This window comes from Rhinatrema bivittatum, chromosome 19 (genome assembly GCF_901001135.1).
Source record: "Rhinatrema bivittatum chromosome 19, aRhiBiv1.1, whole genome shotgun sequence".
Classification (NCBI taxonomy): Eukaryota; Metazoa; Chordata; class Amphibia; order Gymnophiona; family Rhinatrematidae; genus Rhinatrema; species Rhinatrema bivittatum.
Window position 1 is genome coordinate 41,388,880 of NC_042633.1, and position 27,778 is coordinate 41,416,657.

General features: G+C 50.5%; 4 protein-coding genes across 9 annotated transcripts in view; 3 read left to right on the top strand and 1 right to left on the bottom strand.

The window, feature by feature from the left end:
• Nucleotides 1-714: 714 nt before the first annotated feature.
• YIPF2 (Yip1 domain family member 2) lies at nucleotides 715-11,139 on the bottom strand. Of its 4 annotated transcripts, none has more exons than XM_029585669.1 (10): nucleotides 10,927-11,139; nucleotides 9,526-9,574; nucleotides 4,664-4,809; nucleotides 4,261-4,341; nucleotides 3,674-3,761; nucleotides 2,928-3,044; nucleotides 2,675-2,841; nucleotides 2,305-2,487; nucleotides 1,380-1,539; nucleotides 715-1,122 (listed from the first exon to the last, which is right to left on the bottom strand). In XM_029585669.1, the coding sequence occupies exons 2-9, from the start codon at nucleotides 9,554-9,556 to the stop codon at nucleotides 1,411-1,413; spliced, it is 942 nt and encodes a 313-aa protein (XP_029441529.1). In that variant the 5' UTR covers nucleotides 9,557-9,574; nucleotides 10,927-11,139; the 3' UTR covers nucleotides 715-1,122; nucleotides 1,380-1,410. The 4 variants fall into 4 exon arrangements, with proteins under 4 accessions (XP_029441529.1, XP_029441527.1, XP_029441528.1 ...); XM_029585667.1 differs by having other exon boundaries at nucleotides 1,372-1,539; nucleotides 10,927-11,136; XM_029585668.1 differs by lacking the exon at nucleotides 10,927-11,139 and adding an exon at nucleotides 10,681-10,890 and having other exon boundaries at nucleotides 1,372-1,539.
• Nucleotides 11,140-11,361: 222 nt separating this feature from the next.
• TIMM29 (translocase of inner mitochondrial membrane 29) lies at nucleotides 11,362-12,792 on the top strand. Its single transcript, XM_029585666.1, has 2 exons — nucleotides 11,362-11,594; nucleotides 11,696-12,792. The coding sequence occupies exons 1-2, from the start codon at nucleotides 11,465-11,467 to the stop codon at nucleotides 12,754-12,756; spliced, it is 1,191 nt and encodes a 396-aa protein (XP_029441526.1). The 5' UTR covers nucleotides 11,362-11,464; the 3' UTR covers nucleotides 12,757-12,792.
• On the top strand, nucleotides 12,791-19,219 carry LOC115081163 (tctex1 domain-containing protein 2-like). The gene is made up of 5 exons (XM_029585671.1): nucleotides 12,791-12,987; nucleotides 13,367-13,483; nucleotides 14,476-14,580; nucleotides 15,479-15,538; nucleotides 17,227-19,219. Exons 2-5 carry the CDS (start codon nucleotides 13,391-13,393, stop codon nucleotides 17,572-17,574), a joined length of 606 nt encoding a protein of 201 aa, XP_029441531.1. The 5' UTR covers nucleotides 12,791-12,987; nucleotides 13,367-13,390; the 3' UTR covers nucleotides 17,575-19,219.
• A 4,366-nt stretch (nucleotides 19,220-23,585) lies between these two features.
• The window catches only part of SMARCA4 (SWI/SNF related, matrix associated, actin dependent regulator of chromatin, subfamily a, member 4), a 42,983-nt gene continuing 38,790 nt past the window's right edge, over nucleotides 23,586-27,778 (top strand). For all 3 annotated transcript variants that reach the window (XM_029585058.1, XM_029585060.1, XM_029585059.1), the window contains exon 1: nucleotides 23,586-23,716. The gene's annotated coding sequence lies outside the window, so the exon portion shown is untranslated. The remainder of the gene's footprint in view (nucleotides 23,717-27,778) is intronic.

Here is a 27,778-nt window from a genome sequence, read left to right on the forward strand (position 1 = left end):
TAAGCAGGGGGAGAGCTGACGAATCAGTAGAAAGCAGAAGACTTGTTTTCTTATTTACTTTTGGCCTTCAGCAATGGAGAGAGAGAGTGCGTGCGTGCGTTTCAGCCGAAGTCCTCCCTCTCCTGGCTCGGCGCACGTGTACGGTACGGCACCCTCCCCTCCTCTCGCCTGTGCGCAGGAGGGCACTGCGGGCCTGCTGAGAGGGGAGCCCTCCCCACTGCCCCGGCACGCGTGCAGGATCACAGGAATAATGCATAAGGTAACGTTTCCAGTCAGGCTGGTGAGCAGAATCTCTCGTCCGCAGCCGGGACGGGATTATCCACCCCCACTGTGCGTGAGATCGACTGTGCATGCACTGCCTCCGCTGTATGCAAATCTCTCTCATCCATATTCAGCGTGGGCATCCTGAACGACTGAGTGAAGCTACTGCAGCAGTGATATCCTGGGGGCGGGGGGAGGCAGCTGCAGCCCGAGTCCTGTTTTAAAAGCAAGGCAATGCGAGCCTTACAAAAGTGCTAGGGCAGCTTCTTTTTTTTTTTTTAAATGAGGGGGTACTGCAGGCAGCCTTCCAGCGGGGGGGGGGGGAGAGAAGCCAGCACATTGCATCCTGTCATTTCCCTTTGCTTCTCCAGCACATGGATTGGCAGCCGCCGGTAGGACCCTTCCTGGGCAGAGCAGCGGCGGCGCGTTCTCCCGAGAAAGAAGTGACCCGGCTACCAGCAAAGAAAGCCAATTATGTTATTCACAGTGCAGGACAAGAATCTCTTTCCAGATTTCCATCACGCCTACCTTCCCATTAAATAAACGATTCGTCTGTGCGCAAGAACCGTCCACCCCCCCCCCCCTGAAGCAGAAAGTCTTTCAGTCGTCATCCTTCGGTCCTCTGCCTGGAAGGGAGCAGCCCCTGCTGCAGATAGGGCAGGGGATTTCTTCTGCCTGACTCAGCTGCCGCCGTAATACGTACAGATTTGGACAGCACCCTTCGCACTGCTCCCCCCTGCAAGAGATGGAAGACGCTGCTACTTTCCCCAGCGGAGCTGGAGTTCGGGCTGTCGGAAATGTTTGCTGCGGGCAGAAGACAAGCGAGCGAGCGAGCGCTCACAGTCGGGACCAGATCAAAACCTGCAAGTCCAAGAACAGATGATTTTTAATAAACGCAATTCCCAGGACCCGTTTTTTAAGTGCAGGCGAGCGAGGGTGTGGCTGCCGGCTACAAACCACTTTCAAATGGTCGACGTCTCGTGCAAACTAGGACTCCAAAAGATCACCCGAGATTTCCGCTTGATGGGTGTTACAAAGGACAGGAGAAAGAGACATGCAGGGCAAGTGGTAGCGTGCACGAGAGGTGCCGGGAGAGCCCGGCCGTCTTACCTCTTTACCTGTTGAGAGAGAGAGAGAGAGAGACGAGGCTTAGCTGTGCGTCACCTTCACCGTGTGGGCTCCCGGGCTGGCCTGCATCACTTTCACCACGGTGCGTGCTGCTGCCGTGGTGTGCGGCGTCCCGTCGTCACCGGGGATCGATGGGACGAAAAAATACAGCTGGGAAGTGAGAGAAAAGAGCTACAATGGAACAACTGGGCTTGTGCGCCTGCTTCCTTTTGTAGAGTGAGAAGGCAGAGTCTGCCCTCCTGTGACGATGCTTTCAACATCCCCCCCCCTCTTTGGTTTCAATCCCGCTACGTTCAGCGTTGGCTATCGGCTTAAGTTTTTGATTTCTGCTTGTAAGGACCAGTGCCACCAGTACCTCATAAAAGCACCTACACCGAGTCAGGGTCACGTGATGCAACTCTGTGAGGTTATTTTGGAGAGGGACGAGGCTGCCCAAACACCACAGCGGCTCTTTCAAACAATTATCCCATTACAGGGGCCTTCTGTGGACTGACAAAGAAACTATAGAGATCTCGGCATCCAATGTGGAACCAGACTATTCCGCTGGAGCTGCTTCTCTGCATTTTACGTGCGCAGAATCAGATTATGACACAAGACGAGAGCTGTGCACAGGTTCTGCCCATGCAGACGTATGGGGCGTTCGCTGGTCCTTATGCAAGGCTTTTGCCACCATCCCCGCAGACAATGGGCATAAGCGTCCCTTCCCCTGAACCACAGCACTCAGTGGTCCAGAAGGGGGGGGGGGGGGGGCAGGGGGAGATTGTCTACAAGAGCCGATTCTTTGCTCAGGCCCTCATGTTTGTCTTTCTTCTCAGCACCTGCCATGCATTAACAGCTGAAAGCGAGGGGGGAGAGAGAGAGTGCGCTGCGCACGGCCCCTGACAGTCAAAAGCGAGCAGACTATGCGCGCGCTACCTTGCAGCTAACAGCAAGCAGGGCATGGGCGACGAAGATGCAGATCACAGTGACGACAGCTGCGAGTTTGGTGTCTTCACGGATGTTGGGCCAGAAGGTGAGCACGAGGACCGATCCGGACAGCAGCATTGCCAGCACGATGAGAACCCAGCTTAGCCAATCGTACGGTAGCGCCGACAGACACTGCACGGAGAAGAAGAAACGTTACTGGTGCTAGTGACCAATGGAGAGAAACGCGTAACAGCAGGAAGCGAGCCAGCCCAGATCCAAGCTGGCTGTACGGCAGTGGTCCCGGTATCGTATTCAAAACCTCTACAGGCGCGCACACACCATGAACGCCACCCTCTCCCTTCTCTCTCCTGCCACTTACCGCCATGGGAATGTACACAAAGAGGGAGTATCCGTACACGCACAGGGTCTCCAGCAGGGTGTAGGAGTTGACGGCCATGTTAACGCCTTTCCTCCACTGCAGAAAGGCCCACAGGCCCAGGGGGACCAGCCAGGCATAGCTAAAGATGGCGACTGCAGCTACCGTCACTGCAGCAGGGAAAGGAGAAAGCAAGAGAGGCGTGAGAAGGCTAGGCCGACGAGTTCGTTCCAGCGCATCAGCCATGGCCTCTCACCTTTACCGAAATGGGGGCTGTAGTGAAATCTGGCGGGAGCCTTGTTCGCTAGGAGGCTGTACAAGTTACTGGAGAAGGCCAGCGTGAAGACCAGGGTGGCACAGATCCAGAAGGGACCTAAAGGCACGGGAAGAGAGCAGAAAGGAAAAATGGCAATAAATAAATAAACGGCACTCTCTGCAAGTAGCCGAAGCTTAATGCGGACCATGTGTCCCGAAAGCGAGGCAGGAATGCAGTGTCCCCCCCCGTGACTCCCAGTAAAAGCAGGATCCTGCCCGTGCATGCACCCACCTCTAGAGGTAACAGGTTGGGCATCACCTTTCTGGCAATTGTAATAGAATAAAAGGAAGCACAGGGAGAGAAAGTGACACTCCCCGATGTCATAGCCAAAGTCAGTGACCTGTAGAGCTCTCCTCCTGCTGAAATGTGACGATTTTTTTACCCCTGTCTGGGTGATACTAAACATCACTGCCCCCATCCAGAGTGGGACCATATGAAGAGCGAGATCTTCAAGTTTCAAATGATGCAATCGGAGACCAGGAAAATAAGGTGAGAGTTTACAGAAACAGCCCCAGCTGTGATCAGATTAAAAAGAACTTCCAGGCCCATCCCGACATGAGGCCTGTGCCCTATAACATCTTGTGAACTTCAAAAGGAGGCTTGCGGGGATTAGCAGGGGATTTGAGAGGCTGAGATCATGCTCCACGTACCCCCCCTCTCTGCCCAAGCCACGTGTCTGCACTCACCGTACAGATCGGGCTTGTTCCGTAAATGGTGCCTGACAAAGTTCTTCCCCGGCAGCGGGAGAAGCGAGCCCTTGATCCTGTCCAGCACCTGCCAGCCGGGAGCAGAACAGAGCACCATTAATACAGCCCTTCCCTGGGGCCAGAGCAGCCGCTTAGCCAAGTGCCTGACTCGTGTGAGAGAGAGAACAGACCCCCCCCCCCGCCATTGCCTCGGTCACGCCAAGTGAAGAGATCATTCCCGTTGGGCCTGAAGCGCTAACCTATGTGCGCATAACACAGAAGTTAAGAGCACAGGTCTAGATGAAATCGTAGAGCTAATGAATTTAAAACCTGCCACAAACCGTCTGCACGATATCCCTTGCAGAATATTGGCAATTAACTTTTAATGAGTTACCGGCTCGAACTTTCCTGCACCTCCTGTCTGTTAAATGTAGCAGAGAAGGCATTGAGGAAGCAGACACAGGGTGAGAACATCATTAGATACCAGCGTTCAGCACGTTTGCATGTTGTATGCATGCCCGCCACGGCCTCCTCCCGCCCTCCGCTTCCCAGACGTGCTCTTGTGTTACTCACGGATGCAGAGTTACCTGTACGGTGTCGATGTCGAAGAACGTCTGGTAGTATTCAAAGGTCCAGAAACCGGGCTGCTGCTTCTGCCTGCCCAGGAGCTGCAAGAGAGCAGAGAGGGGAGGTCACCGTCTCTGACTGGCACAGGGATCACCGGGTCCCCGCCTAGTGAGCAGTGGACAAAGGCCGTGGCAGCCAATATCTATTCTCGTGGCATGAGTCGAGCAGAGGGGAAGTGCTGGACAAGTTACACAGGAGGCGAAGAGCTCGAAGAGGAAGGGATGAAGCTACACAGGCAGGGCAGGAGAGATCGGGGGGGATGAGAAGCCCAACACCAGTAAGTACTAGAGAAGTGGAAAGAAGACGGACACCGTGCTTTTTACTGCCCTGCATCAGTATCCGTGATCCTGTTTAGCTTCTCACCTCAGTCTGGTCTGTGTCCTCTCCCTCCTCCTCCTCCTCCTGTTTGTTGGAGTCTATGTTCACAATGGCGTGGTTCTGATCATCATTGATGCTTTTGGTTGTTGCTTCGGGATTTGAAGCCAGTAAATCTGAGGCTTCTTCAAATTCTTAAAAAGGAGAAATTATCGTGGGCCTTTTTGTTGGGGTTATAAGGACTTGACTCCCTCTCTTCACCCTCCCATCCAACCTCTTAGCAGCTGTGCTAATTACCAATGCATAACAACATAACTTAAGAACAGGCTATGCTGGGTCAGACCGAGGGTCCATCAAGCCCAGCATCCTGTTTCCAACAGTGGCCAAGCCAGGTCACAAGTACCTGGCAAGATCCCATGCTGCAAACGCCCAGGGATAAGCAGTGGCTTTCCCTAAATCTGTCATATGGATTTTTCCATCAAGAACTCGTCCAAAACTTTCTTAAACCCAGCTACAATAACTGCCTTTACCGCATCCTCTGGCAATGAATTCCAGAGCTTAATTGTATGTTGAGCGAAAGGAGAAATTTAATGTTAATTTTTTTTCCATCTCATCCTGCTGCACCAGTTCAGGCTCTATAGGTGGGTCATGTCCCCCTACCACAAAAGGAGGCAGAAAATATTGTTTTCCCAGCATGACCTCGTCACAACTGCTTAGAGTTGGTGCAGCTGGGAGGAAATCCAGTATGGGTTTGACAAAGCCCCAAAACAGACCACACGTTCTAGTATTTAACAGACAGCAAAGAGAAAAACCAACATAAGAAAAATCCTCCTTAATCCCCCCCCATACTGGTCCTGAAACTACGAGAGAAAAACTGCCTGACAAGAAAAAGGACAGGAGGACGATGACCTATCAACAGCAAGACTGAGACAGTCAACCAAGAGACTGCAGTGCCAGTCGCAAAGAGGCAACTTCCCAAGAGCGTCCTGGACTGGTGTGGCAGGATTAACGGAAAGAAAATTGACAGCTAACACACTTCCTCCTGCTACTCCAGTCCATACAGATGGGAAGCACCAAAGCTCCACCGGGCAGGACCATTTTGAGAACCCCCAGCCGCCTAGGCTGCTTCAGCTTTAGCCAAAACATCCAGTCTGTGATGTACGGATGACCGAGTGCGGCCCTGCAATTATACACAAGCGCAGCAGTCTTCCTTCCCAAGGGCTGCCGCCAGCCCCCACCATCACTTTGGTGAATGTTACGCAGCGCTGTTGCCAAAAGGAAGAGCACAAAACTGAAAATGGTCTCCGAATCATAAACCTCAGGTACGTCTGGCACTCCTGCCTGCTTGGGGATATGTAGGTAAGCCTCTGTGAGGTCTAGTGACGCCAGGAACGCTCCCTTAGCAAAACCGCCACTATGCCTGAACGCAGGGTCTCCACATGAAAACGTTGTACCTTGAGGGCTACGTTGACCTTTAAATCTAAAAATCGGTCTGAACAACAATTCCTTTTTATCGACCTTTTCTCCGTTCTTCCTAGAGAACCAGTACCATCACTCCTAACTGTCGCAAGCAGTCCACCTTGCCACCTGTTTGGTACGAAGAGGGCAAAGAGAGACAATGAAGGCTTCTCGCACCAGGCGGGCAAATTCTAACGCGTAGCCATCTTTTATCACTTCCAAGACCCCACTGGTCCATTGAGATTCTGGTCCACTCCTCGACAGCCGCCAGAGAAGAGTGGACCAGCCTCTCTTCCTTGTGCAGTCTTAAGACACCCCCTCTTCCGGTTCCTTGACCCAGAGTAGCTTGGGTTGGTTTTCGCCCACTTCGAAAGGACTGGGTCCTGCCCAAGCTTTGCCTCTGTGCTTTCAAAGGGCCTCAATTCTGTTGGTACTAGCTGAGACTTTGACCAAACATTTCGCAGACCAGTTTCTTAGCCATAGCAGTCGCATGTCTGAAAGTACGGACATCACAATTCTAGAGACGTCTTGCTCAAGTCATACAAGGCATCCGCCACACAGGGTGCACCTCAGCCTCCAAGCGCTCTGCCTGTTTCATGGAGGACAATGAAAATGTCTCCTATGCCTGCAACTGCTGAACCCAGTTCAAACAAGGTCTGCATAAAACAACTGCAACCCAAAGCCGCAACCTCAAAAATCCCCTTGAGGTAATCTTCCAATTTCCGGTCTTGTACATCTCTCAGCATAGCTGACCCTGCCACCAGAATGGTGGTTTACTTGGTCACCTCCACCACTGATGAGTTTATCTTCCACTAATGGGTACAACTTCACTGTTGCCCTTCCAGCTTTTAGACTGGTTTCAGGGGTTCCTGCTCTCTGATGACCAGCTTCTTTACCAACTGGTGGAAAAGGCATAGCGGGAGCGCTCAAGCCTTCCATGACAGGGCCCACTCCTTCCTGGTCCGACTCCTCCTGAGGCAGTTTGATGCCCAGCCCTTTAAGCACATGTGGAATCAAGGGCCACAACCCTTCCCTGTGAAACAGACGGACCACCTTAGGGTCTTCATCTAGCCATCGGCACCTCTTCTGGATCTGGATCCAAAATGTCCGCCCCCAGAGTCCCATCCTCGCCTTCGGAAGCCTGCGTCTCCTCCATGGGGTTGCCTTGCTGCCCAGCCAGGCTGAGCACCCTCTATCCTCAGCGCCCTAGAGACTATCCTCTTTGATTTGGAATGGAAGCTCAGAGGGGGAGGGGGTTGCTTCCCAGCTACTCCCTTCCATGCCAGTAAGGTAAAGTGCATGAAAAGAATTGGGAAAGCATCCTCCGAGAGTCCCCTCCCACTGAGTTCTCTCGAGCACTCTCTCACTCAGGCCCCGCAAGAGAGAGAGGGAGAAGAGACAGGCCAGCCCCCTACTGACTCCTGTGGTGCGGGAACAGACTCCAAGATGGCTGCCATTCCCAAGTTACGGGGTAGAGCTGACTCACCCAACCCAGCTGATCGGGATGTCCTCCCTGCAATAACTGCCACTGTTGCGCTGGAATAGTCTTCCCCTCCAGCCTTGCATTCGTTGCACTGCCTTGTGGAGGAAAAGATCCGACTTCTTAGCCCAACAAGGATGGCAGCGTTTCACTGCCTTCACGGGCAACACCATGCCATCTGCCTGCTCCTGCATACGCTGTCTGTGCTCACCGCCGGTCACCCAGTTGCCGCCCGCAGTGCCTTAGCCGATCCTCAGCACCCCCCTGGATATGCTGCTGCTGCTGCTGCCTCACAATACTCCTGCACAGCTCCCTGAGCTGCGCTGGCCTGCTTCACGGACATCTGACTCATTAAAGTTGCTCCTTAGTTTTAACTTTTTTTTTTTTTTTTTAAACTTTAGCAACTAAAAAGAAAAATATAAAGGGATATTTCCCTGTCCCTGATGTCCAGAGCCACTGGAAAGCAAAGTGTGAGTAGCAGGAGAATGAGGAGGGAATAAGACCACTGGCTATCTACTCCCCCTGTCCAGAGGCTGGAGTAGATTAGGGTCAACAACCCCTGCTCGCACGCTCAACCTGGGGATTGGACCTTCCCAGAGGCAGCAGCAAATTAGGGTCAGCAACCCCTGCGAGCCTACTCCACCTGGAGGATGGGCCTTCCCAGAACCTAACACCCCAGGGAGTACAATTCCAATGAAAAACTTTTCTTTTTTTACTTCAGACTGCAGGTTTTACACTTCTACCGTTTGCTGGAGACAGAGAAATAGGGAGTGCAGGTGGCACACTGGGTTATGTACAGCGTCAGTGAGACTCTCTCTTCTCCATCTGCTGGCAGGGAGGTAAAACCCAGGAGTCTGGACTGATCTGGGTACATACAGGGAACTGCTGGAGACAGAAATACTGAGGGAGTGCAGGAGGCACACTGGGTTATGTACAGTGTCAGTGAGACTCTCTCTGTCTCCATCTGCTGGCAGGGAGGTAAAACCCAGGAGTCTGGACTGATCTGGGGTATGAACAGGAACAATACTTTTTTTTTTTTTTTGTATATAATTTAAGAGAAGTTCTCCCACCCACCCTTAGCTCCACCTATTCCCCTCTGGGACTGGAAGGAGAGAAGAGTGGACACACACTGTTGGGGCCTGGCCCTAAGCCTCTTTTAGAGCTTCAATCCAAAGAAATCCTACTACACTACCAGTCATCATCTGCTGGAGGCAGAAAATACTGGTTTCCTCTGAGCTGCACCACCTCTAGGCAGTAGTGATGATTTCACCCTGGGAAATAATGTTCTTCTCTGCCTCCATCTTCTGGTAGGAGGACATAACCTATCCATATGGACTGGTCTGAAGTAGCAGGACAAAGTGGAAAAGTATTTTCTCCGATTTGTTTTAGATGTGCTACTTCGTAACTTCATGCAATGTCCCCTCATCTTATTGTTTTTAAGCGTAAACAACTGATTCACATTTACCCATTGCAGTACATTCAGGATTTTATAGACCTCTCATCTCTCTTCCTCTTTAGATTTTCTTTACTGAGGAGCAGTTCATTTTGATCTCCTTTCTCTGCACCTTTTCTAGTTCTACTATATCTTTTCTGCAATGTGACCAAAATTACACACAGTACTCTAGTTGCAGTGGCACTATGGAGTGATATAAAGGCAGTATGTTATTCTCTGTTTATTCACCATTCCTTTCCTAACATTCTGCTTTCTTTTTTCACTTCTGCCGCACACTGAGCTGAGGATTTTCCCTATGTACATCACTTTGTACTTGTCCATACTAAATTTAATCTTCTATTTGCCTAGTCTCTCAAGGTCCTACTGCAATTTCTCACAAGCTGCTTGTGTTTTAATATAAGTGCTAGCTTCAACTTCCAGACAGGGTTCTGCTTGCTGCAAAGCACTTACACAGCTTGCAGTGAGGGGAAGCATAAGAAGAGAAGAAGCTTGTGAGATAATTAACAGAGAAGTTCTCACCATGAAACTTGAGGTCTTCCGATGAAGTCATATTTTCAGCCTTCTCCCCCTATAAAACAGTACATTCTTCACACAAGCCATGATAGCAGGGATATAGCTCAGAATGATAAGGGGTTGGATATCTTTGGTTGCAGGAATATGGGGGAAGGAATACAGCTGGGGTCAGGGCATCTCTGGCTGTAGAGATTGTGTCAATGGATCAAGCCAGCAAGGCCCATCAAGCTCTAGCAATTTACCTCCTGATGCAGTGCCACTGACTCTAGATGGTCTTGGGCATTCCCCTCACTTATTCACATGAAATACAGGGGTATTTATTAAAAAATACATGTGCTATTTAGCACCCCCAGAAAAAAAATAGTGGGTGCAAAGTATGCAGCAAACTACCAGAACATTAGCCACAAAATCTGTGTCCATACAAGGACTTTCTTTGCTATTCAAAACTGCCCCCACTAAACAAAGTAAATATTAAACATATATTCAAACAATATATCGTGACTTCTCTGCCACACAGGGTCATCTGAGCCTAGCACAGGCTTCCTGCAGTCCCCTTATTGGTCCTTTTCCCATAGACACCAGGCAGAAGCAATACCGTGCGCTTACCTAGCGCACAGGTTAACCCGGGGTTGGACACGAGTCCATAACCCCTTATGCAATAAGGGGATTAGCGCGTAGCTAATAGCGTTCATTACATGTAAATGCCATGTTGATGAGGCTATTACCCCCTTATGTAAAAAATGTGCGCCTGACGTGGATATTTTTACCCTCAAAAATTAATGCCTTAAGTCTTGAGGTGCCCCAAAAGTTAACAGAAAAGTAGAAAATACTGCAATATTAAGTTCCTCCGACTTAATAAGAACATAAGAAATAGCCATACTGGGTCAGACCAAGGGTCCATCAAGCCCAGCATCCTGTTTCCAACAGTGCACGTGCTAAAACAAACCAAACGTCCGATTTGGATGCATGTTTTTAACATGTTGGTATTGCATCGGCCTGAGAATGTGGGGACTAAGCAGGACTTCTCTCCCAGCGGGAAGGTGGGAGGGCCGGGACTCCATGCACCCAGTCCCTGATGTAGCTCCTTAGCCTACCCTGTCTCATCTTGTCCTAGAACCTCCTTTCCACTGAACAGGTTTGCATCTAGTACATTATTTATACCTTTCAGGTATCTGAATGTTTCTCTTAGATACCCCCCCCCCCCCGGCTCCTCTTTTCTAGGGTATACGGATGTAGATCCCCAAATCTCATCTGAAGGCGCTTTTGGTGCAGACTGCACTATTTTAGATGGGTGAGGGGCATCGCAGGCTGCGGACGGATATAGGAGGGGAGAGCGAAAGCGAGGGTCCCCGAGAATGCGGAGGAATACGATGGTCTGGGAAGAAACGCATAGACAGACAAACAAACCTGCAGGAAGCCGCCTCTCTCCCAGCTCAACTGGGCAGGCGCAGAACACCACGGTCAGCGCGTACCACCTCCAGGAGGGGACACAGGAGAGCGCACGGTTCAGCACCTATCACATCCACGTCTCCTCTGCCGGTGCAACCGGTACTTTGGTAGAGCGGGCGGCTCTCGTTCCCCGCCGGGCCTGCGTTTATTTTACTGCTTCACCCCCCACCCCGGGTCGCAGATGGTACAGCCTGAGCACCGCTTCCGGGAGGGGGAGGAATCATGTGCTGCTGCCACGTGGAGGAGGTATGGCGGATCTGCAAGGCGGAAGTTTGTCTGCGCGAGAGCAGCCCTGGTAGTCCAGACGGAAGTGACAGCAGAGGCTCTTAATTGGAGTCCGGGCGGAAGTGGCCTCAAACGAAATCCGGGATGTTGAGAGCGGGCGGAAGTGGCGTCATGCAAAGAGCAGAATTAGAGGCTGGGCGGAAGTGGTGACCGACCTAGTCCGGTATTTTTTTTTTAGGCCGGGCGGAAGTGGAGGTGGAAACTGTCGGGCATGTCGCTGCTGGGAGGATGGCGGCCGTGGCTACTACGGCAGCGGCTCCTTTTCCACGTGGGCCGCCGAGCGAGGTCGGTGGAGGCTGGCAGCAGCGGGATGTGGCCCAGAATCCAAAACAGCCGCGTGGGTGAGTGACAGGAGTGGCCCCCCACGTGGGCAGGGCGAGGAGGGCCGCCTGGAGGTTTGGTGCTCAGCCGTCTCCTCTCTTCTCCCCCCCCGTCTCTGCAGGTGCCTGGTGCCGGAGCCTGCTGAGCGACTACGCCGAGGCCTGCAAGGACGTGGCGCTGGGCGTGAGGGAGCGCCCGGGCCGAGCCGCCTTCTACCTGGCCCTGCTGGCCGGCGCCGGGGCCTGCGCCCGCAGCACGCCCGCGCCGGGCTCCTTCGAGTGCAGCCTGCTGGAGGCGGCCGGCGCGCTGCTGCTGCTCTCCCCCTCCGTCCGCAGCGCCTCCGCCGACGGCCACGTGCAAGAGCTGCTGCAGCTCCGCGACCAGGGCCGCCTGCGCTACCGGAGCCTGGGCTGTTGCGCGCTGGTCTACCGGGCCGCCTACGATGCCGACTGCGCCCTGTACCGGGCCAGCTGCCGGCACCTGCGCGAGGGCTGGGCCCAGTTCCCCGCCCGCCTCCTGGACGTGGGGTTTCTGGGCCGCTGGTGGCTGCTGCGGGCTAAGATGCGGGACTTCGACGTGAACGAGGAGGCCTTCCGCCACCTGCCCGCCCACCTGCGGTCGCTCTCGGCCGGGGACCTGCACTCGGGCCGCAACGAGAGGCTCTTCGAGGAGAAGTACAGAGCGGGTCCAGATGGAGGGCGTGGAGGCCGAGCCTTAGGGTTCCCCCGGTCCGGGGGGGGGGGGGAGAGGGGACTTTTGCATCTCTCGGATGAAATGACCAGGTTCAGCCGCAACAGCCCCGGTTCTGGTTCACGGATTGAGACGTCGCAATCTTCCTGCACATCTCCCGCCACCTCTTCCACTTGCAACGAGCCTTCCCCGACCGATTCCCCCTGGAATTGCACTGCCCCGTTCGGTGCCGGCCCCGGCAGGACCGATCCGTGCCTACGCCCAGCTGAAGAGCCGCGGGCTCGGCCTATGCGTCCTGCGAGGAGCAGCGAGAGCCGGGGTTCCGGTTTGCTTTTGGGCAGGCGCTGGCCGATCCCCGCACGCACGTGCAGGGGAGGGAGGGGCCCTGACCCCTCGGCTCGTCCCGTGCTCTGCCTCCTGGTTACGGCTCGTGCTGCGCGGGCCCTGGGAGCGAAAGCCCCGAACAATGAGTTGCTGTGTTTTGTCGGTTGACAGGTGCCCCCGCCTCCCCCCCCCCCCCCCCGAGGACTGTTTGTTCCCTGCCCTGCATTGTTTGCTCTTGCTGGTTTCTTTCCCAGCCCCGATGCTGCTTTTCTGTTGCAAGGGTTGCAGGTCGCTGAGAGTGGGACGCGCTACCTTGCAGGAGGAGGAGCCCTGACCGCGAGTGCCTCCCCACCTTGCTGCTGCCGCTGCTGGAACCATTTGTTCACTCTCCTGCTCCAGGTAAGGGTTCCCTGCTTATTGGGCAGCGATTCCCAGATTATTTCCCGATAGGTTTAGCTTGCTTTGCGTTTGGGAACGTTCATAATTGGGTGGCCAGTGCTTCCACGTCGTTTTCAGTTATCTTCCCTTGTTTAAAGAGTCAGACTTTGGGTATTTCAGGAGTTGGGGCGGGGCGCTGATCCTATATTTGGATGCTACCAGAGTATTTTAGGAAGTAGCATGGGGGCAGGGTGATGGGGAAACCACTTAACCTCAGCTCCTGCTTCCACATCGTCATCCCAGAAGAGGCCACTCTAGGAACTTTTTAAAAGGAGTTTTACGGGGATGCTCTGTCCCTATTAAATCCCCAGTGTTCTTGCTTGTGTTCATTGACCTTCAGGACTCTGAAACTATCCACGCCAGAATGGCATCAAAGGCACCAGCAAAGAGAGCTGCTCTGATGGGGTCCCGCACGCTGAGCATGGTCGCTGTTCAGGGGAACGTACCGGAGAAAGCGGTGAGAAGCTGGGTCCCGAGAAGAGTGCTACCTTCTCCAGGCGTTGCATTGCCGTACTGGCAGAAAAGGACCAAATGGTCCATCCAGTCTGCCCAGCAAGCTCATGGCAGCATCAGCCGTGCCGTACAGGTCATCCCCATGCTTATTAGTTTCCCACATCGTCAACGTCAGGGCCCTCGTTGGTTGCTGATTGAGTCCAATTCTCCATGCCCCTCGTATGTAAGCCTCCTAAACTCTCCAACACACCTTAAGAGGAAAAATCCTTTCCGGAGCTGCCAAATGGCCCATGTGTGGCGTCCTCTGGCCCGCCCCTGAAAATATCCTGCAGCGCCCTCCTGTGACTGGGGCTAGAATGCAGCTCTCTGGAGCTGCTTCCATTGCTGGTTCTTGGTCAGCACACGAGTTGTCAGATCTCCTTTAACAGTAGTCCCTGCCACGACCTGTCCAAGGCCAGGAAGTGAACCACTGGGTCCTGTATTGCTGGCTTAGTGCAGCAAACACTGGGCAGTGAACCCGCTGCTGCACACAGAAGCAGCCCCTGCTGAATTATTCACCTTGCAGCTGTGCCAGGGAGTGATTTTTTTTTTTTTCCCCCTCTGGGAGAAGGGCAGTAACCTTCTCTGATCTCCCAGTCTCTTATGCCCAGCCATGCCCCGCTCGATCCCAGGGCCTGAAGAGCACTGGCCTTTAAACTTGCAGTGAAACGCTTTCCTGGGGTATGTAGTACAGCACAGGTCCAGGGTGTGATCCTGTCCCTTACCGGCTCTCATCTCACACCAAGCGTGACCTAGTGCCGAAAGCACTGCCCCGCAACAGCTGCAGACCCAGGTTCCAGTCGCATTAGGTCCTCGGCTCTGGTTTCAACTGCAAGCCCTCTGGGGGAAGGACTTTGTAAGCCTGAGATAGATGTAGTCTTGTGCAACACGGTGTGAAGCTTCTCTTGCTTTGCGTCTTACCCTTTTGTGTTTGCTTTTCTTTTTGGTGTTTTGAAGGCCCTGAATGCTGCTACGAGAGGCAAACCCATGGCCAGCAGGAGTCCGGCAGTATGGAGCTTCACGGGGCTGCTAGCGGCTCAGAGAATCACCAAGAACCTAAAGGTGCAAGGACTCTTGGCGTGGGATTTGGCAGGGGATGTTGTTGGATTGTCTCTTTAAAAGCCCGTCTTCTGCTGGTAACTTTCCCGTCGCCAGGAGCTGTTCCATGCCTCTCTCGGGCAGCGGGCTAGTACTGACCCATGACAGCACCCGAGGGGCTTGCCCTCAACACCACCTCCGAGGGGAGGGTGAACGTTAACAGTGCAAGTGCCCTAGTTATTGGTCCTAAAGTAGGTGGTTGGCTTAGAAACCTGAGTGGGAAGTGACAAAAGGGGTGTAGTGATGAGGAAAGGAAGATTACCAGTGGTGTGCTGCGGGTATCTGTCCTCACTCTGGTTTTGACACTTCAGTAAATGATATCGTGGCAGGTTTATTTTTTAAACAGTGATATTTTTATGTATTTTATCTGTCTTGTGAGCCACCTTGATTGGCTTTATAAGTTTGGTATATGAATAAGAAATGAAAATGAAAGGATCCTAAAATCTGCAGTAGGGTACACCCCCTGGAAGGTGTGGAAAAAGAAGCGATGCTTGAGGAATATGCAGTCTGGCAGCTAAGATTCAATGCTAAAACGGTCGTGCACGTGGGCCACAAAAATCCCAAGGGAGTACAATGTAAAGGGTGAGGTTCTGTGCACAGAAGGGGATGCATGGTGTGACCCATGCTTGAGTATAGTGCGCCATTCTGCTCGCCCCATCTCAAAACATGTCAGAGCCAGATGTAGCCAGGCTGCAGAGGAGGTTAACGGAAATGATAAAGGGGAGGGGAAGAGCTCCCTCATGGAAAAAGGCTTGAAGAGGTTAGGGCTGTTTAGCCTGGGAAGGAGATGACTGAGGAGATATGACTCTGATTTATAAAAATCTTTAGCCGCCGTCATATTCCCTGTTTCTTGCGCTTTCAGGAAAGGAGGACGCTGAAGCTGGGGTCTGAGAGAGCACGCGTAACCATCGTGGCACCCGAGGTAACCCTTGTGGTCCGGCAGAATGGGTGGTAGGGCCTGAGAAGGAGCCACCGGTACGAAGGTGACTGGAGATGAGAGGACAGTTTTTTCCTGGGCTGGCAGGTGGAGTGGTTCTCTTTCCTACTTTCTGATGATGTTGACTGACTGTCAGCCTTGAGCATAAGATTTTGCATGCTGGGTCAGACCATCAGGCCCAGCATCCTGTTTCCAACAGTGGCCAATCCAGGATACGAGTAACTGAACCTGTAAACAGATCCCATGGGCAGGAAGCAGCATAACATTCCCAGTGGAGTTTAGGAAGCCTTGTGTTTAATGTTAGTGTCTGAGGCACTTCATTAACAGGTGCTACGAGCTGGAAGTGCACTGCCTGGCTTGGCTACTCCTTTGAGCCCTGGATAGATCTAATCCAGTGTGTCCCTGGGAGATGAAGAGGGGCGAGCATGCAGCACCCTCGCTTCAAGACAGAGAAGGGGGGAAAACAGTATCGCGGAACAGAGACGGACACACAAGCCTGTAAAACGTTAGGAGACGCCCATTAGAGGTTGGTACGGATCAACCCGTAGTTGCTAGAGAGCGCCCTGTCATCACAAGGTTTAACAAGTTTAAGCATGACATGCCCAGCCCTTGCCTTCGAGGCCACGGGCCTGTTTGCAGCTCGAGAACACTGTGTACCACCATCAATCACTTCGTACAGAAGTCCAGCAGCTTGCCAAAGCTAACCTGCCGCCGCTCACAGAGGGTACGGAGCCCCCTCTGGTGGCATCGCACTGGAGCAGCACTTTTTTTTTTTTTTTACACGCACAAAGACAAATTGTTAGAGGGGAGAACCCTGGTAATGGGAGTTCCTATTTATAGCACGCATCAGTCCAGACTCCTGGGTTTTGCCCTCCGTGCCAGCAGATGGAGACAGAGAGAGCCTCACTGACACTGTACATAACCCAGTGTGCTTCCTGCACTCCCTCAGTATTTCTCTGTCTCCAGCAGTTCCCTGTATGTACCCAGATCAGTCCAGACTCCTGGGTTGTGCATCCCCACCAGCAGATGGAGACAGAGAGAGTCTCACTGACACTGTACATAACCCAGTGTGCCTCCTGCACTCCCTCAGTATTTCTCTGTCTCCAGCAGTTCCCTGTATGTACCCAGATCAGTCCAGACTCCTGGGTTTTGCCTCCCTGCCAGCAGATGGAGACAGAGAGAGTCTCACTGACACTGTACATAACCCAGTGTGCCTCCTGCACTCCCTCAGTATTTCTCTGTCTCCAGCAGTTCCCTGTACATACCCAGATCAGTCCAGACTCCTGGGTTTTACCTCCCTGCCAGCAGATGGAGACAGAGAGTCTCACTGACACTGTACATAACCCAGTGTGCTACCTGCAGTTCCTCAGTATTTCTCTGTCTCCAGCAGTTCCCTGTATGTACCCAGATCATTCCAGACTCCTGGGTGAGGCCTCCCTGCTAGCAGATAGAGATAGGGTGTAGATGGTAGGAAGGTGGCCGGGGCAGTAAAAGTGAAACAGGTCAGCTCATGCTGCGAGACAATTGTTGTGGGGGGGCATTGTGCAGGCTTAAAACATTCTCTAGAATGCTTCCACAAATATTGTGGTGCATGAGCAAGCAGCAAAATGAGAATCACAAGCAGGATTTCACTCCCACCAGCTTTGCTTCTGAAAATCGTCTCTCTCTTCCAGGTGCCTGCCTTTGCCTCCAAGCCAAAGCAGAAGATCCAGATCTCTCCCCTGCAGAAGCTGCTGGAAGAGTACTTACCTAAGAGGCTGGGTCATGTCACGTATGACCCCAAGCTGGGCTCCGAGTTGGCCAAGGAGGTGGCTGAAGAGCTGAAGCAGAGAGTCAAGTCCCTTGTGCCACCACGCTACAAAGTACTGACCTTTGTTGCCCTGGCGGAGAGGGGTCAGGAAGACCTGGTGGTGGTGAGCCGCTGCCTGTGGGATGCACACGCAGACAACTATGTGTCGCACAACTACAAGAACGACAGTCTCTTCTGCGTGGCCTGTGTCTTCATGGCGTACTGTGAATGAGGCTCTGCCCATCTCCTGCGTTCTCCTTGGTGATCAGAATCAGCTTGTAAGAGTGAGACATTCAGGCTGCCTGTCCTAGTCCTCAGCCAACTTCTGGCATTCGAGTTAAATCAGCAGTTTAGTGTCATTGCTTTAAAAAAAATTATCTCTAGGAGTTGCCCTGCTCCGTAAAACCAAGCTGCCAAGCCCTGCGTTCTCTCTTCCCCACAGCAGCCGGTCAGGGTCAGAAGTAGATTTAGTTCCTGTTGATCACTCCCAGGAATAGCAATAGCTTTCTATAGTCTAGTTGTGGTATGGACTCTTCCCTCCAGGAACTTGTGCAACACACTTAAACCTGGCTATGCTTGTCCGGCAACAGATTTTAAGGAAGAAAGGAGGCTGGGTGACTGAGTCATTCACAGCTTGTCCCGTCATGAGGAATAGTTTTGCCAATGGGGAGGGGGGGAGCTCCCTAATTTTATATGGGGGGCTAGTGTGTGCTTTACACCAAACACGGCACGTTGCCTGGGGTACCCAGCCAAGTTCTTATTAACCTGACTCTCAAACTAGGCCTAACGTAGTGACATGGTGGCAGTATTGTACTCAGATCTCTTGGAAAATATTTGATTTTCTGACAAATCACTGACTGACATTTTTTTAAATTTCTTCCTTTTACCTTCCTGCGAGTGGAGTTGAAGGTGGAGGCTGCTGCTGGCCTTGGCTGGTATCTTTTTTTTTTTTTTTTCTTTTATAAAAGATGATTCACTGCAGGAAGTATGGTGTCGGTTCCTGGACATGGCTCCTGGAGAAGGGGTTCCCCCCCTCCCCAGCAATGACGGCTCCTGGCCAGACACAGCATGTGCTTGGAGTTGGGTTTTGTGGCCCTCAGCTGAGTCCTGTGGCTGCAGTCCTTGAGCTCGATGACCATTCAGTTGGGTGTGAGAGGAGGCTTTTGCTGCAGTAGGCCCCAATTGATGCTGCATCTGACTGAGCTGAAAGCTCATCAGCAGGAGCCTGCCTTTCCCTGATGCCCACAAACAAAAAATAAAATGTTGAACCAATAGCACCAGCTGTATTCAGTATTGAAAAGAGCATCTTTTTTTCTAAATTATTTCTGCATTTGGTTGTTTAAAGAAGAGATGTGTACATCTATCCTGTATTTAGACACATTCCTGTCCTCTTCTCGTGTCTGTGGTATGGAGAGTGGTGTGATGCTTGCATGGGGCTCTGGTAATGTGCTCTGCAGTTGTCTATGCTGTGTTCATGCTTTATCACTGTGACACCGCCGTAGGGCTGTGCTGAAGATTGCTCATCAACTGTCTACGCTTTGTATGGATTGATAGGCCTAGTGCTGGAGTTTGCAATCCTTGGGAGATAGCAGGCAGGGGTTAGTTTTGAAATCAGACACTGACCAGAGCATCTTAAAGTTTTTGGGTTTTAATGGCTGAGTCCATTATTTAAAACTTTTGGTAGTGTTGACTTAATGAAACCTGAGATCTGAACCAGTGCTGAGGTCTTTTCTTAAGAATAAGTTTAATAATAATAATAATGGGTTAGTGAAGGAAAGCTCATTCTCTGTTTAAATAAATTTTTTTTAAACATAAGCACCTCTGCAATACACTAGCCAGTTTTATTCTAACTGATATAGTGTTTCCCTAATTATTTGTTACTGATGTGGAGTATGAACAGGAGTGCAACTTTTACAAGTGGGGTGATGGAACCAGAGAGACGTGATCCACAGCAAGTACTTGGCTTTACATTCCCTACCCCGGCCAGCAGTTGCTCAAGGCAATCTGCTGCCTGAGACAAGGGCTGAGAGGGTGCTCCCTTGCTCTGGCATCCATACTCAAGCATCCTTACCCATGCTGTCTTCCCCCTGCTCGTAATCTCTCACATAGACACACCCACTCTCACTGGGGCCCTTCGTCTTCAGCGTGAGCAGGATGGCCTCTGCTCATGGCTTGCTGAGAGCCTTCCTCTTCACTGTGAGTGAGATGTGCTCTGCTTGCAGCATGCCGGGGGCATTCATCTGCTTTGAAAATTGCAAAGATGGAAGAGACCATGGCTGTTTGGGGGTGGAATTTTGCACTGGTCCTTTGTTATTGTGGTGGATGCTGTTTTTATTTTTTGCTGCCTCACCCTACCTCATTTATAGAACCGCCCCTGCCCTCTCCCTCAGCGATCATCTGTACTTGGCCCATGCTTTCTTGAATTCAGAGAGTCAGGGGGGTCATGAAGTGAAATTGCAGGGAGGATGACTCAGAACCAACATCAGAAAATACTTCTTCATGAAGAGAGTGGTGGATGCCTGGAAGGCCCTTCCGGAGGAGGTGAAGACAAAAACAGTAAAAGATGTCAGAGGGGCCTGGGCTAAACACTGTGGATCCCTAAAGGCTAGAGGACGGGAATGACGGAAAGAGTGCATGGGGGTAACTTGCTGGTGTGGCAGTTACTATCCTTAGCCAATAAACCTTCATACTCTTGATGCAACTCCATCAGTGCTCTCTGCTTCAACAGCAGGGGGAAAAGGGGAGTTAGATGCAGACAGCAAACAACAAGGACATTGGATTTTACGGTTTGAGAAAATAAATAAAGATGTGGGTAACTTGCTGATATGGTGGTTACTACCCTTAACCAATGATGCAACTCCAACATTGATTTCTGCTTCAATAGCAGGAGGTAACAAGGACTTGGACTGAAACAAACCCAAAAGGACCCTTTCCCTGTACATACCCGGATCAGTCCAGACGGCTTTGACAATCTGGGAAACTAAGTGCAGAAACTACCATAAGCTTGCTGGTCAGACTGGATAGACCATTGGTCCTTTTCTAATGTCATTTCTATGTTTCATTTCCACTATCTCTATAGTGAGACTGTTCCATCTATCCCCACCCTCCCTCTAAAGAAATATTTCCTTAGATTATGCCTAAGAGTACCCCCCTTTCATACTCATCCTATGACTTCTTGTCCTAGAGTCTCCTTTCCTTTGAAAGAGGCTCACCTGCTGTGCATGGGCACCTTGGAGGTATTTAAATGTCTCCATCGTATCTCCCCTATCCCTTCTACTACTGTGGCAATGGCAAAATGCTAGTCCCAGCCCTTGCTGCTGGAATGTTAGATTCGCAATAAGCATGTTAATTTATTCAAGCTTAAAAAAAAAAAAAAAAGGAGATCCACATTTGGCAAGGATGCAGAGCAAGACAACAAAGGTAGATACTCTGAACATATGTGCCATGGGAAATACCCCCCCATGAAAAGCTAGCTCATTACTGTAGGACCTATGTTGTTGCCAGTCGTACTCGTGCTTCTCCTGTTACAACAGCAGGTGCTGTGTAAGTTCTCCATCACACCACTCCAAGGAATAAAGCAGCCGCAAATGCAGACTAGAGATTGGGATGAGGAGGGTCAGTCTGTCCAGCAATATATTCAGATTCTGTAACTCCCGAGGAGGAAGAAGAAGGCGGAAATAATCCCTGGAGATGGCAGAGATCAGTCCAACCCTTCCTGTCTTTGTGGGAGGCGTTTCTCTCCAAATGGGTATCTGCCCTGATGCACTTACTCTCTGTACCTGTTACATGCTTTCTGGACACCATCTTTTAAATATGTTCCAACAAGTGATTTCATGGGTTTCCACCCATGTGATCAGCAGCTGATCCGTACAAGAGGGTGTGGCTAGTATGTTAGGGGCTGATGCAAAAAGGTGAACATTTAAACTCAAATTCAGAGCACAGTTTCCTAATGCACAAGCTTTAATTGTCTTTAATGGGATGTAATAAAATAACAGTATCAGCTGGAAGAAACAGAGTGACAGTTTGATCTTTTAAAAAAATACTTTTTGGAAGCTAGGAGTCTTTCTCCCAAATAAATTGTGAACTATCGAATATTCTCTCAGGATGGTTACCTACATAACATTCCCTTGCCTATGAACTTAAACTAATGGTAAAGCCAATGCATTGGGAGTTAAATAACGCACCCAGGGGCCAATGCAATACCAAACGCGAAAAAAGTGAGTCCAAGCGGTGCATGTTTTTTCAATGTACACACATCCCCCTTTCCTAGGTGCCTGATACAGTTTACAAATGAGCTGCTAAAAAGGATGCACAAAGCCACGGGTTAGGAAAAGGGACACTCGTAAACTGAGCATCTGTTTGCCTAACCTGACCCCAGTCAAGAGGAACCACAGAAAAGCCCTATTTTGGGCTTTTTTGTGGAGGCTTGGTGCGCATGAAGATTTAATACCAGCTCCAGACTGGCATTACATTTTGCATGTTAAAATGTGTGCATCGGGGGTCATAGCTAATAGCCTTGTCTACATGGAATTTACATGTGCTGAGCGCTGGGTTGGAGGTGCTAATCCCATTATTGCATGGGGAGTTATTCGAGTGTGTCCAAAATGCGCATCCAACCCCACAGCAAGCTGTGCGCTAGGCTGAGCTCACTGATTTGCATCGGCCTGATAAAGCAGAAGATATACACAAAGACTTAGTACACAGCAAATATGTAGATGGTATTTTATGCACAGAAAACATGCCCACAAAAAATGTTAGCACAGAAACCATTTTTTGTTTGCACAAATCATTTTGCAGAGCTCACATTTCCAGGCCTTGCATGCTGCATTTTGCTGGAGTCTCCTCTAATATTTTCAGTCGCTGTGTTCTCTGCATTTTGCTGCAATCTCCTCTGGTATTTTCAGCCCCTGCACTCTGCATTTTATTGGAATCTCTTCTGGTATTTTCAGTCCTTGTATTCTGCATTTTGCAGGAGTCTCCTCTAGTATTTTCATCCTCTGAGGACTCTGCATTTTGAGGCAGATGCAATGTTTGTGCATAGAAAACAGGTTTCCTAACGTGCCCAGCCACCTCTCCTGTGCGTGTGGTGCAATTTTTAAATGAAGGATCACAATAAAAAGAGGCACTTCCTCGGCATTGGATGCACAGGAGAGGTGGCTATCTGTATGGGTTGGGAAAACATGCTCAGTACGAGTGTGTTTTCTCCCACTGCCAGCATAAGAAACATAGCCTGGACTATCTATCTTGTGTGTATTAGGTACCCAGAATTATTTTTTTACCCAAGGCTTTTTTTTTTAAATATCTGGGGTGAATAGCTAATAGCCTCTCTTCCAGCTCCTCCTACTCCGTCCCACCCTGCTCCCCCACCTCTAGCTGTAATCCCTCTCCTCCTCTCCCCTTTCATCTGTCCCTGGTCCCCCTCCTCTAGTTCTAACAGATTTCGGATTCACATAACTTTGTTGGCGTTACAATTTGATACATGTTGCCAAAGTAATATACACTTCACTCCACTTCTTCTTTCTCTCCTTCCACTCTCTTGCTTCTTCTCTAATCCACTTCTCCCTGCTCCCCCATCCACCTCTCCCTTCCTTCCCCATCTCTATCCTAGCTCAATGTCCTTGATCTCATCTCCGCTCCACGTCGCCCTCCTCCATCTTCCCCACACTTTTGGCTCTCCCCTCCCTCAGCACACAGCGTTCGCCGCAGTGGAGCCGCCAGTGCGCATGCTCACCACTTAGGAGATAGCAGGAGGCGAGCGCGCGCAGCCTGGCCTCCCCTCCCCAAGCGTCGGAGCAGCTGCAGGGAGCCGGAGAGCGGCGCGAGACTGACAGGAAGGGGGCGGGACCTGAGAGCTCGAGACTGGGACGATTGGAAGGAGCGAGCACGGCGCGCTCCGGCCTCTGGGTCTAATATCGAAGAAGAGGGGGCGGGGCTCATAGGGCTGGTTATGATAAGAGGGGCGTGGCTGAAAGTTTGCACCTCCTGTCGAACAGGAGGGTCGGGTCCCGAGCGCCAGGATCTTTAATCGGATAGGAGAAGGCGGGGCCCGGACGGTGATGGAGGGGCAGGGGGCTAGGAGGAGGTAGGGCCTGGAGCGCGACGGGGCGGAGTCGTGGGTGGGGTCTTCCCAATAACTACATTGGGGGGGATAGAGAGGGGCGTGGCCCGGCGAGCGAGGGGGCGGTGTCTGCGGGCTGACTCCTCTAGTTGGATAGGAGGGGGCGGGGCCCGGCGGGTGCGAGAGAGGAGCCGGCGGGGAAGGGGCGGGGACTGCAAGCGGCAGAAGGACGGTAGCGGGTCTTTGTTCGCCGCTCAGAACTTGTACCGGCAGCGGCGGAGGGGGGGAGGGGATCCGTCCGCCTGCAGCTGGGACGGTAAGTGTATGCACGCGCGCGCGGGGTGGCGGAGGGATCCTCCCCCCCCCCCCTTCAGTACGGCTCTCTGAATGAAAAGGGGCTGTAGAAGAGACATGGATCAGAGTCGGGGGAGGGATAGGGGGAGACCCGGGCCGCGCGGAGCTACGGAGGCGCAGGACGATCAATAACCCGCCGGCGCGCGCGCTGCGAGAAACTCGATACGGGCCGGGTAGGGGGAGGAGCGTGGGGGCAGCTGGCATCCCACGGGAAGGGGCTTTCTCTGCACCATCCGCTGCCATGTTCCTGCCCTAGACAAAGGCAGCGCGGCCCCTTTCCAGCTCCCCTTCCGAAGGGGCGATAGACGTGCTCCGATCTCCCCTCCCCGGGCAGGAAGCGGGCTGCATCGATCTTGCTTCTTTTCTGGCAGGTCGCTTTTGTTTCGGATCCCTCCTTTCTTACGTTCTGTAACGATACCCACTTGCGCCTTTGTGTTCCTCTTCCTGCTCCATGCCCTTCGCTAAAGCCTCAGATAGCGATCAGACTCCTCTCTCTAGTTTGGGGGGGGGGGGGGGAATGCTGGGAAAGTTTTGGGAGCGCCCACGCGGCCTCCCCACCTCGCGCCCTGATTGGTGGGCTGCGCAGGTACCGCGCGGAGGCATTTAAACCCAGCAGGGCTGGCGCTGTCAGGCGGCACCTGAAGGAGAAAGGGGAGCAGGGACAAAGAGCATCTTGGAGGGGATACCCCTATTGGTTGTGTTTTATTTTCTAGGAATTTCTGGTCGGGTTGCTTTTTTTTTAAGGATTCTTCATAGGTTTTGCTTGGATCAGTGTGAAAAGATGTTAGGTACATGAGCTTTTGTGACCTTTCTCTGCTTGTGCATGCCCTATGCCTAGTGGGTGGTAATCTGGGACCCTATGCGTCCTTGAAAGCTCTTAGACTACTGCAAGACTGGAAGATTGGGCATCCAAATGGCAGATGAAATTTAATGTGGACAAGTACAAGGTGTTGCATATAGGGAAAAATAACCCATGCTATAGTTACACAATGTTAGGTTCCATATTAGGAGCTACAACCCAAGAAAGAGATCTAGGCGTCATAGTGGATAACACATTGAAATCGTCGGCTCAGTGTGCTGCGGCAGTCAAAAAAGCAAACAGAATGTTGGGAATTATTAGGAAGGGAATGGTGAATAAAACGGAAAATGTCATAATGCCTCTGTATCGCTCCATGGTGAGACCGCACCTTGAATACTGTGTACAATTCTGGTCGCCGCATCTCAAAAAAGGTATAATTGCGATGGAGAAGGTACAGAGAAGGGCGACCAAAATGATAAGGGGAATGGAACAGCTCCCCTATGAGGAAAGGCTGAAGGAGGTTAGGGCTGTTCAGCTTGGAGAAGAGACGGCCGAGGGGGGATATGATAGAGGTGTTTAAAATCATGAGAGGTCTAGAACGAGTAGATGTGACTCGGTTATTTACTCTTTCGGATAATAGAAGGACTAGGGGGCACTCCATGAAGTTAGTAAGTAGCACATTTAAGACTAATCGGAGAAAGTTCTTTTTCACTCAATGCACAATAAAGCTCTGGAATTTGTTGCCAGAGGATGTGGTTAGTGCAGTTAGTGTAGCTGGGTTCAAAAAAGGTTTGGATAAGTTCTTGGAGAAGTCCATTAACTGCTATTAATCAAGGAATAGCCTCTGCTATTAATTGCATCAGTAGCATGGGATCTTCTTAGTGTTTGGGTAATTGCCGGGTTCTTGTGGCCTGGTTTGGCCTCTGTTGGAAACAGGATGCTGGGTTTTTTGGACCCTTGGGCTGACCCAGGCTGGCATGTTCTTATGCATCTTTCCATGGTGGTCCAATAAAATGCTTCAGGGGCCACTGAACATAAGAACATAAGAAATCTGAGATTCAGATTTTCACCAGGTGAGATACAACTGGGAAGTTATAGGGAGATGATTCGTTCAATGGATTATTTTGGAACTATATGATACAGAGAAGAGGGTGGGGAGAGGCACCCTTATTTGTTTATTTAGACATTTCATATTCTGTCCTTCCATGTAATGATCACAGCGACTTACAGAAGTAGCATTCATAACTATTAATGAATGATTCTTGATGGTTTACATAAGTATTACTCATAATCAGAGATTAACATATCTTAAATGAAATGAGATGCTTCAATACATACTAAATTTCTTAATAAAGATCTAACACTTAAAGCAAGTAACAGGAAAATAATATAACAAATATCACTTTATAGTCTGTACATTGTTTTAAGATTCTTGTGTTCTCTCATTATGTTTTATTCCTCATGCTTCAATTATTAGCTCTTGTCTATCTTGTTGTTTTACTTCTTTACATTCCAAAATGATTAAGTTAGGTTGCATGCATTTTTGAATAGCCATGTTTTTATCTCACAGGCAGAGAATTGCAAAGCTTTGGACCTTCAATGGAAAACACACAATCTCTTACTTGAGTCAGATGTGTACTCCGTATAGTGGGAACAGTCAATAGTCCTATATCATTCCTTTAAAGTTTCCTGAGTATGAGCCTGATTAAAAAATGTTACTTCCTCCCCACCCCCTCGCCTCCCAACAGTTGGCATGTAGAGAGAATCAAAGCTGGGCCTGGTCACCAATCAGATTTCCATCAGAAGTTACACTTTTTGAAAGAAAAATATGCTATCAGAGAAAGTAATCTGTCTTTTAGTTTCAAAAAGACTTCCACACATCACAGTTCAGGTTTTTATGGATTATCCCAGAACACTTATGTGTATACACTTATCCTAAAATGTGCAAGACCGTAACCTTGAGAAGATGTTCATTGTGTCACCGCGGGCACAATGGGAGAAAGAAAATTCTAAAAAATGGAGAAAATGGTCATTTATTTCCAAGATTAAGGACTTGCCACTCTGGGTTAGACCAAAGGTCTGTCTAGCTCAGCATCCTCTCTTTGACAGTGGCCAATTCAGGCCACAGGTACCCAGCAGCATCCCAAAGAATAGATCCAGTTCTTGTTACTCATAACCAGGGGTAAGCAGTGGCTTCCCCAAGCCTACCTGGCTAAGAGTGGTTTATGGATCTCTTCTCCAGGAACTTGTCTAACCCTTTTTAAACCCAGCTTGCTAACAGCTTTCACCACATCCTCTGGCAATAAATTCCACAGTTTAATTGTGCACAGAATAAATACTTTCTGATGTATTTTAAATGTTAACTATTTACTCCATGAAGGGCCGCTGGACTTAGTATTATTAGAAAAGTTAAATAACTTCCACCCCACTCATGATTTTATAGACCTCCATCACATCTCTTCACAGCCAAATCTTCCCCAGGCTGAAGAATCCTGTGTAGCCTTTCCTCATAGGGGAGCCCATCCATCCTTTTTATCATTTTCATTGCCCTTCTCTGTACCTTTTCTATGTCCGCTATGACCTTTTTGAGATGTGGTGACCAGAACTGCACACAGTACTCAGGATGAGGTTGCACCATGGAGGGATACAGAGGCATTAGGATATTCTCTGTTTTATTCTCCAATCCTTTCCTAATAATCCCCAGCATTCGGTTTGCTTTCTTGGCTGCTGCTCCACACTGAGCAGATTTCAGCGTATTTTCAACAATGACACCTAGATCCTTTTCCTGAGTGGTGTCTCCTAATGTGGAACCTTGCATTGTGCAGCTATAACTGGGGTTACTCTTCCCTAAGTGCATCACTTTGCACTTGTGCACATTAAATTTCACTTTCCATTTGCATGCCCACTCTCCCCAGTTTCACAAGGTCCTCTTGCAATTCCTCACAGTTAACTTGTGATTTGAGTAATTTTGTGTCCTGTGCAGATTTGATCATGCCCTTTTTTAGATCATTTATAAATATATTAAAGGGCACCGGTCCCAATACAGATCTCTGGGGTACTCCACTATTTACCTTTTTCTGCTGAGAGAAACAACAATTCAGTACTACTCTCTATTTTCTATCTTTTATCCAGTTGCCAGTCCACAATAGGACATTGCCTCCTATCCCATGACTCTAATTTTCTAATGAGTTTTTCATGAGGAACTTTAGAACATAAGAACATTTG

Bases quoted from the DNA above. Each gene is read 5' to 3' on its own strand.
- YIPF2 (XM_029585669.1), bottom strand. From the start codon at position 9,556: ATGACTTCATCGGAAGACCTCAAGTTTCATG. The intron at 3,045-3,673 runs GTGAGTGCAGAC...CCGTGCCTTTAG, and splicing joins GAACAAGCCCGATCTGTACG to GTCCCTTCTGGATCTGTGCC. The intron at 1,540-2,304 runs GTAGCGCGCGCA...CTCACTTCCCAG, and splicing joins TGCTTGCTGTTAGCTGCAAG to CTGTATTTTTTCGTCCCATC.
- TIMM29 (XM_029585666.1), top strand. From the start codon at position 11,465: ATGTCGCTGCTGGGAGGATGGCGGCCGTGGCTACTACGGCAGCGGCTC. The intron at 11,595-11,695 runs GTGAGTGACAGG...CCGTCTCTGCAG, and splicing joins AATCCAAAACAGCCGCGTGG to GTGCCTGGTGCCGGAGCCTG.
- LOC115081163 (XM_029585671.1), top strand. From the start codon at position 13,391: ATGGCATCAAAGGCACCAGCAAAGAGAGCTGCTCTGATGGGGTCCCGC. The intron at 14,581-15,478 runs GTGCAAGGACTC...TTGCGCTTTCAG, and splicing joins GAATCACCAAGAACCTAAAG to GAAAGGAGGACGCTGAAGCT. The intron at 15,539-17,226 runs GTAACCCTTGTG...TCTCTCTTCCAG, and splicing joins TAACCATCGTGGCACCCGAG to GTGCCTGCCTTTGCCTCCAA.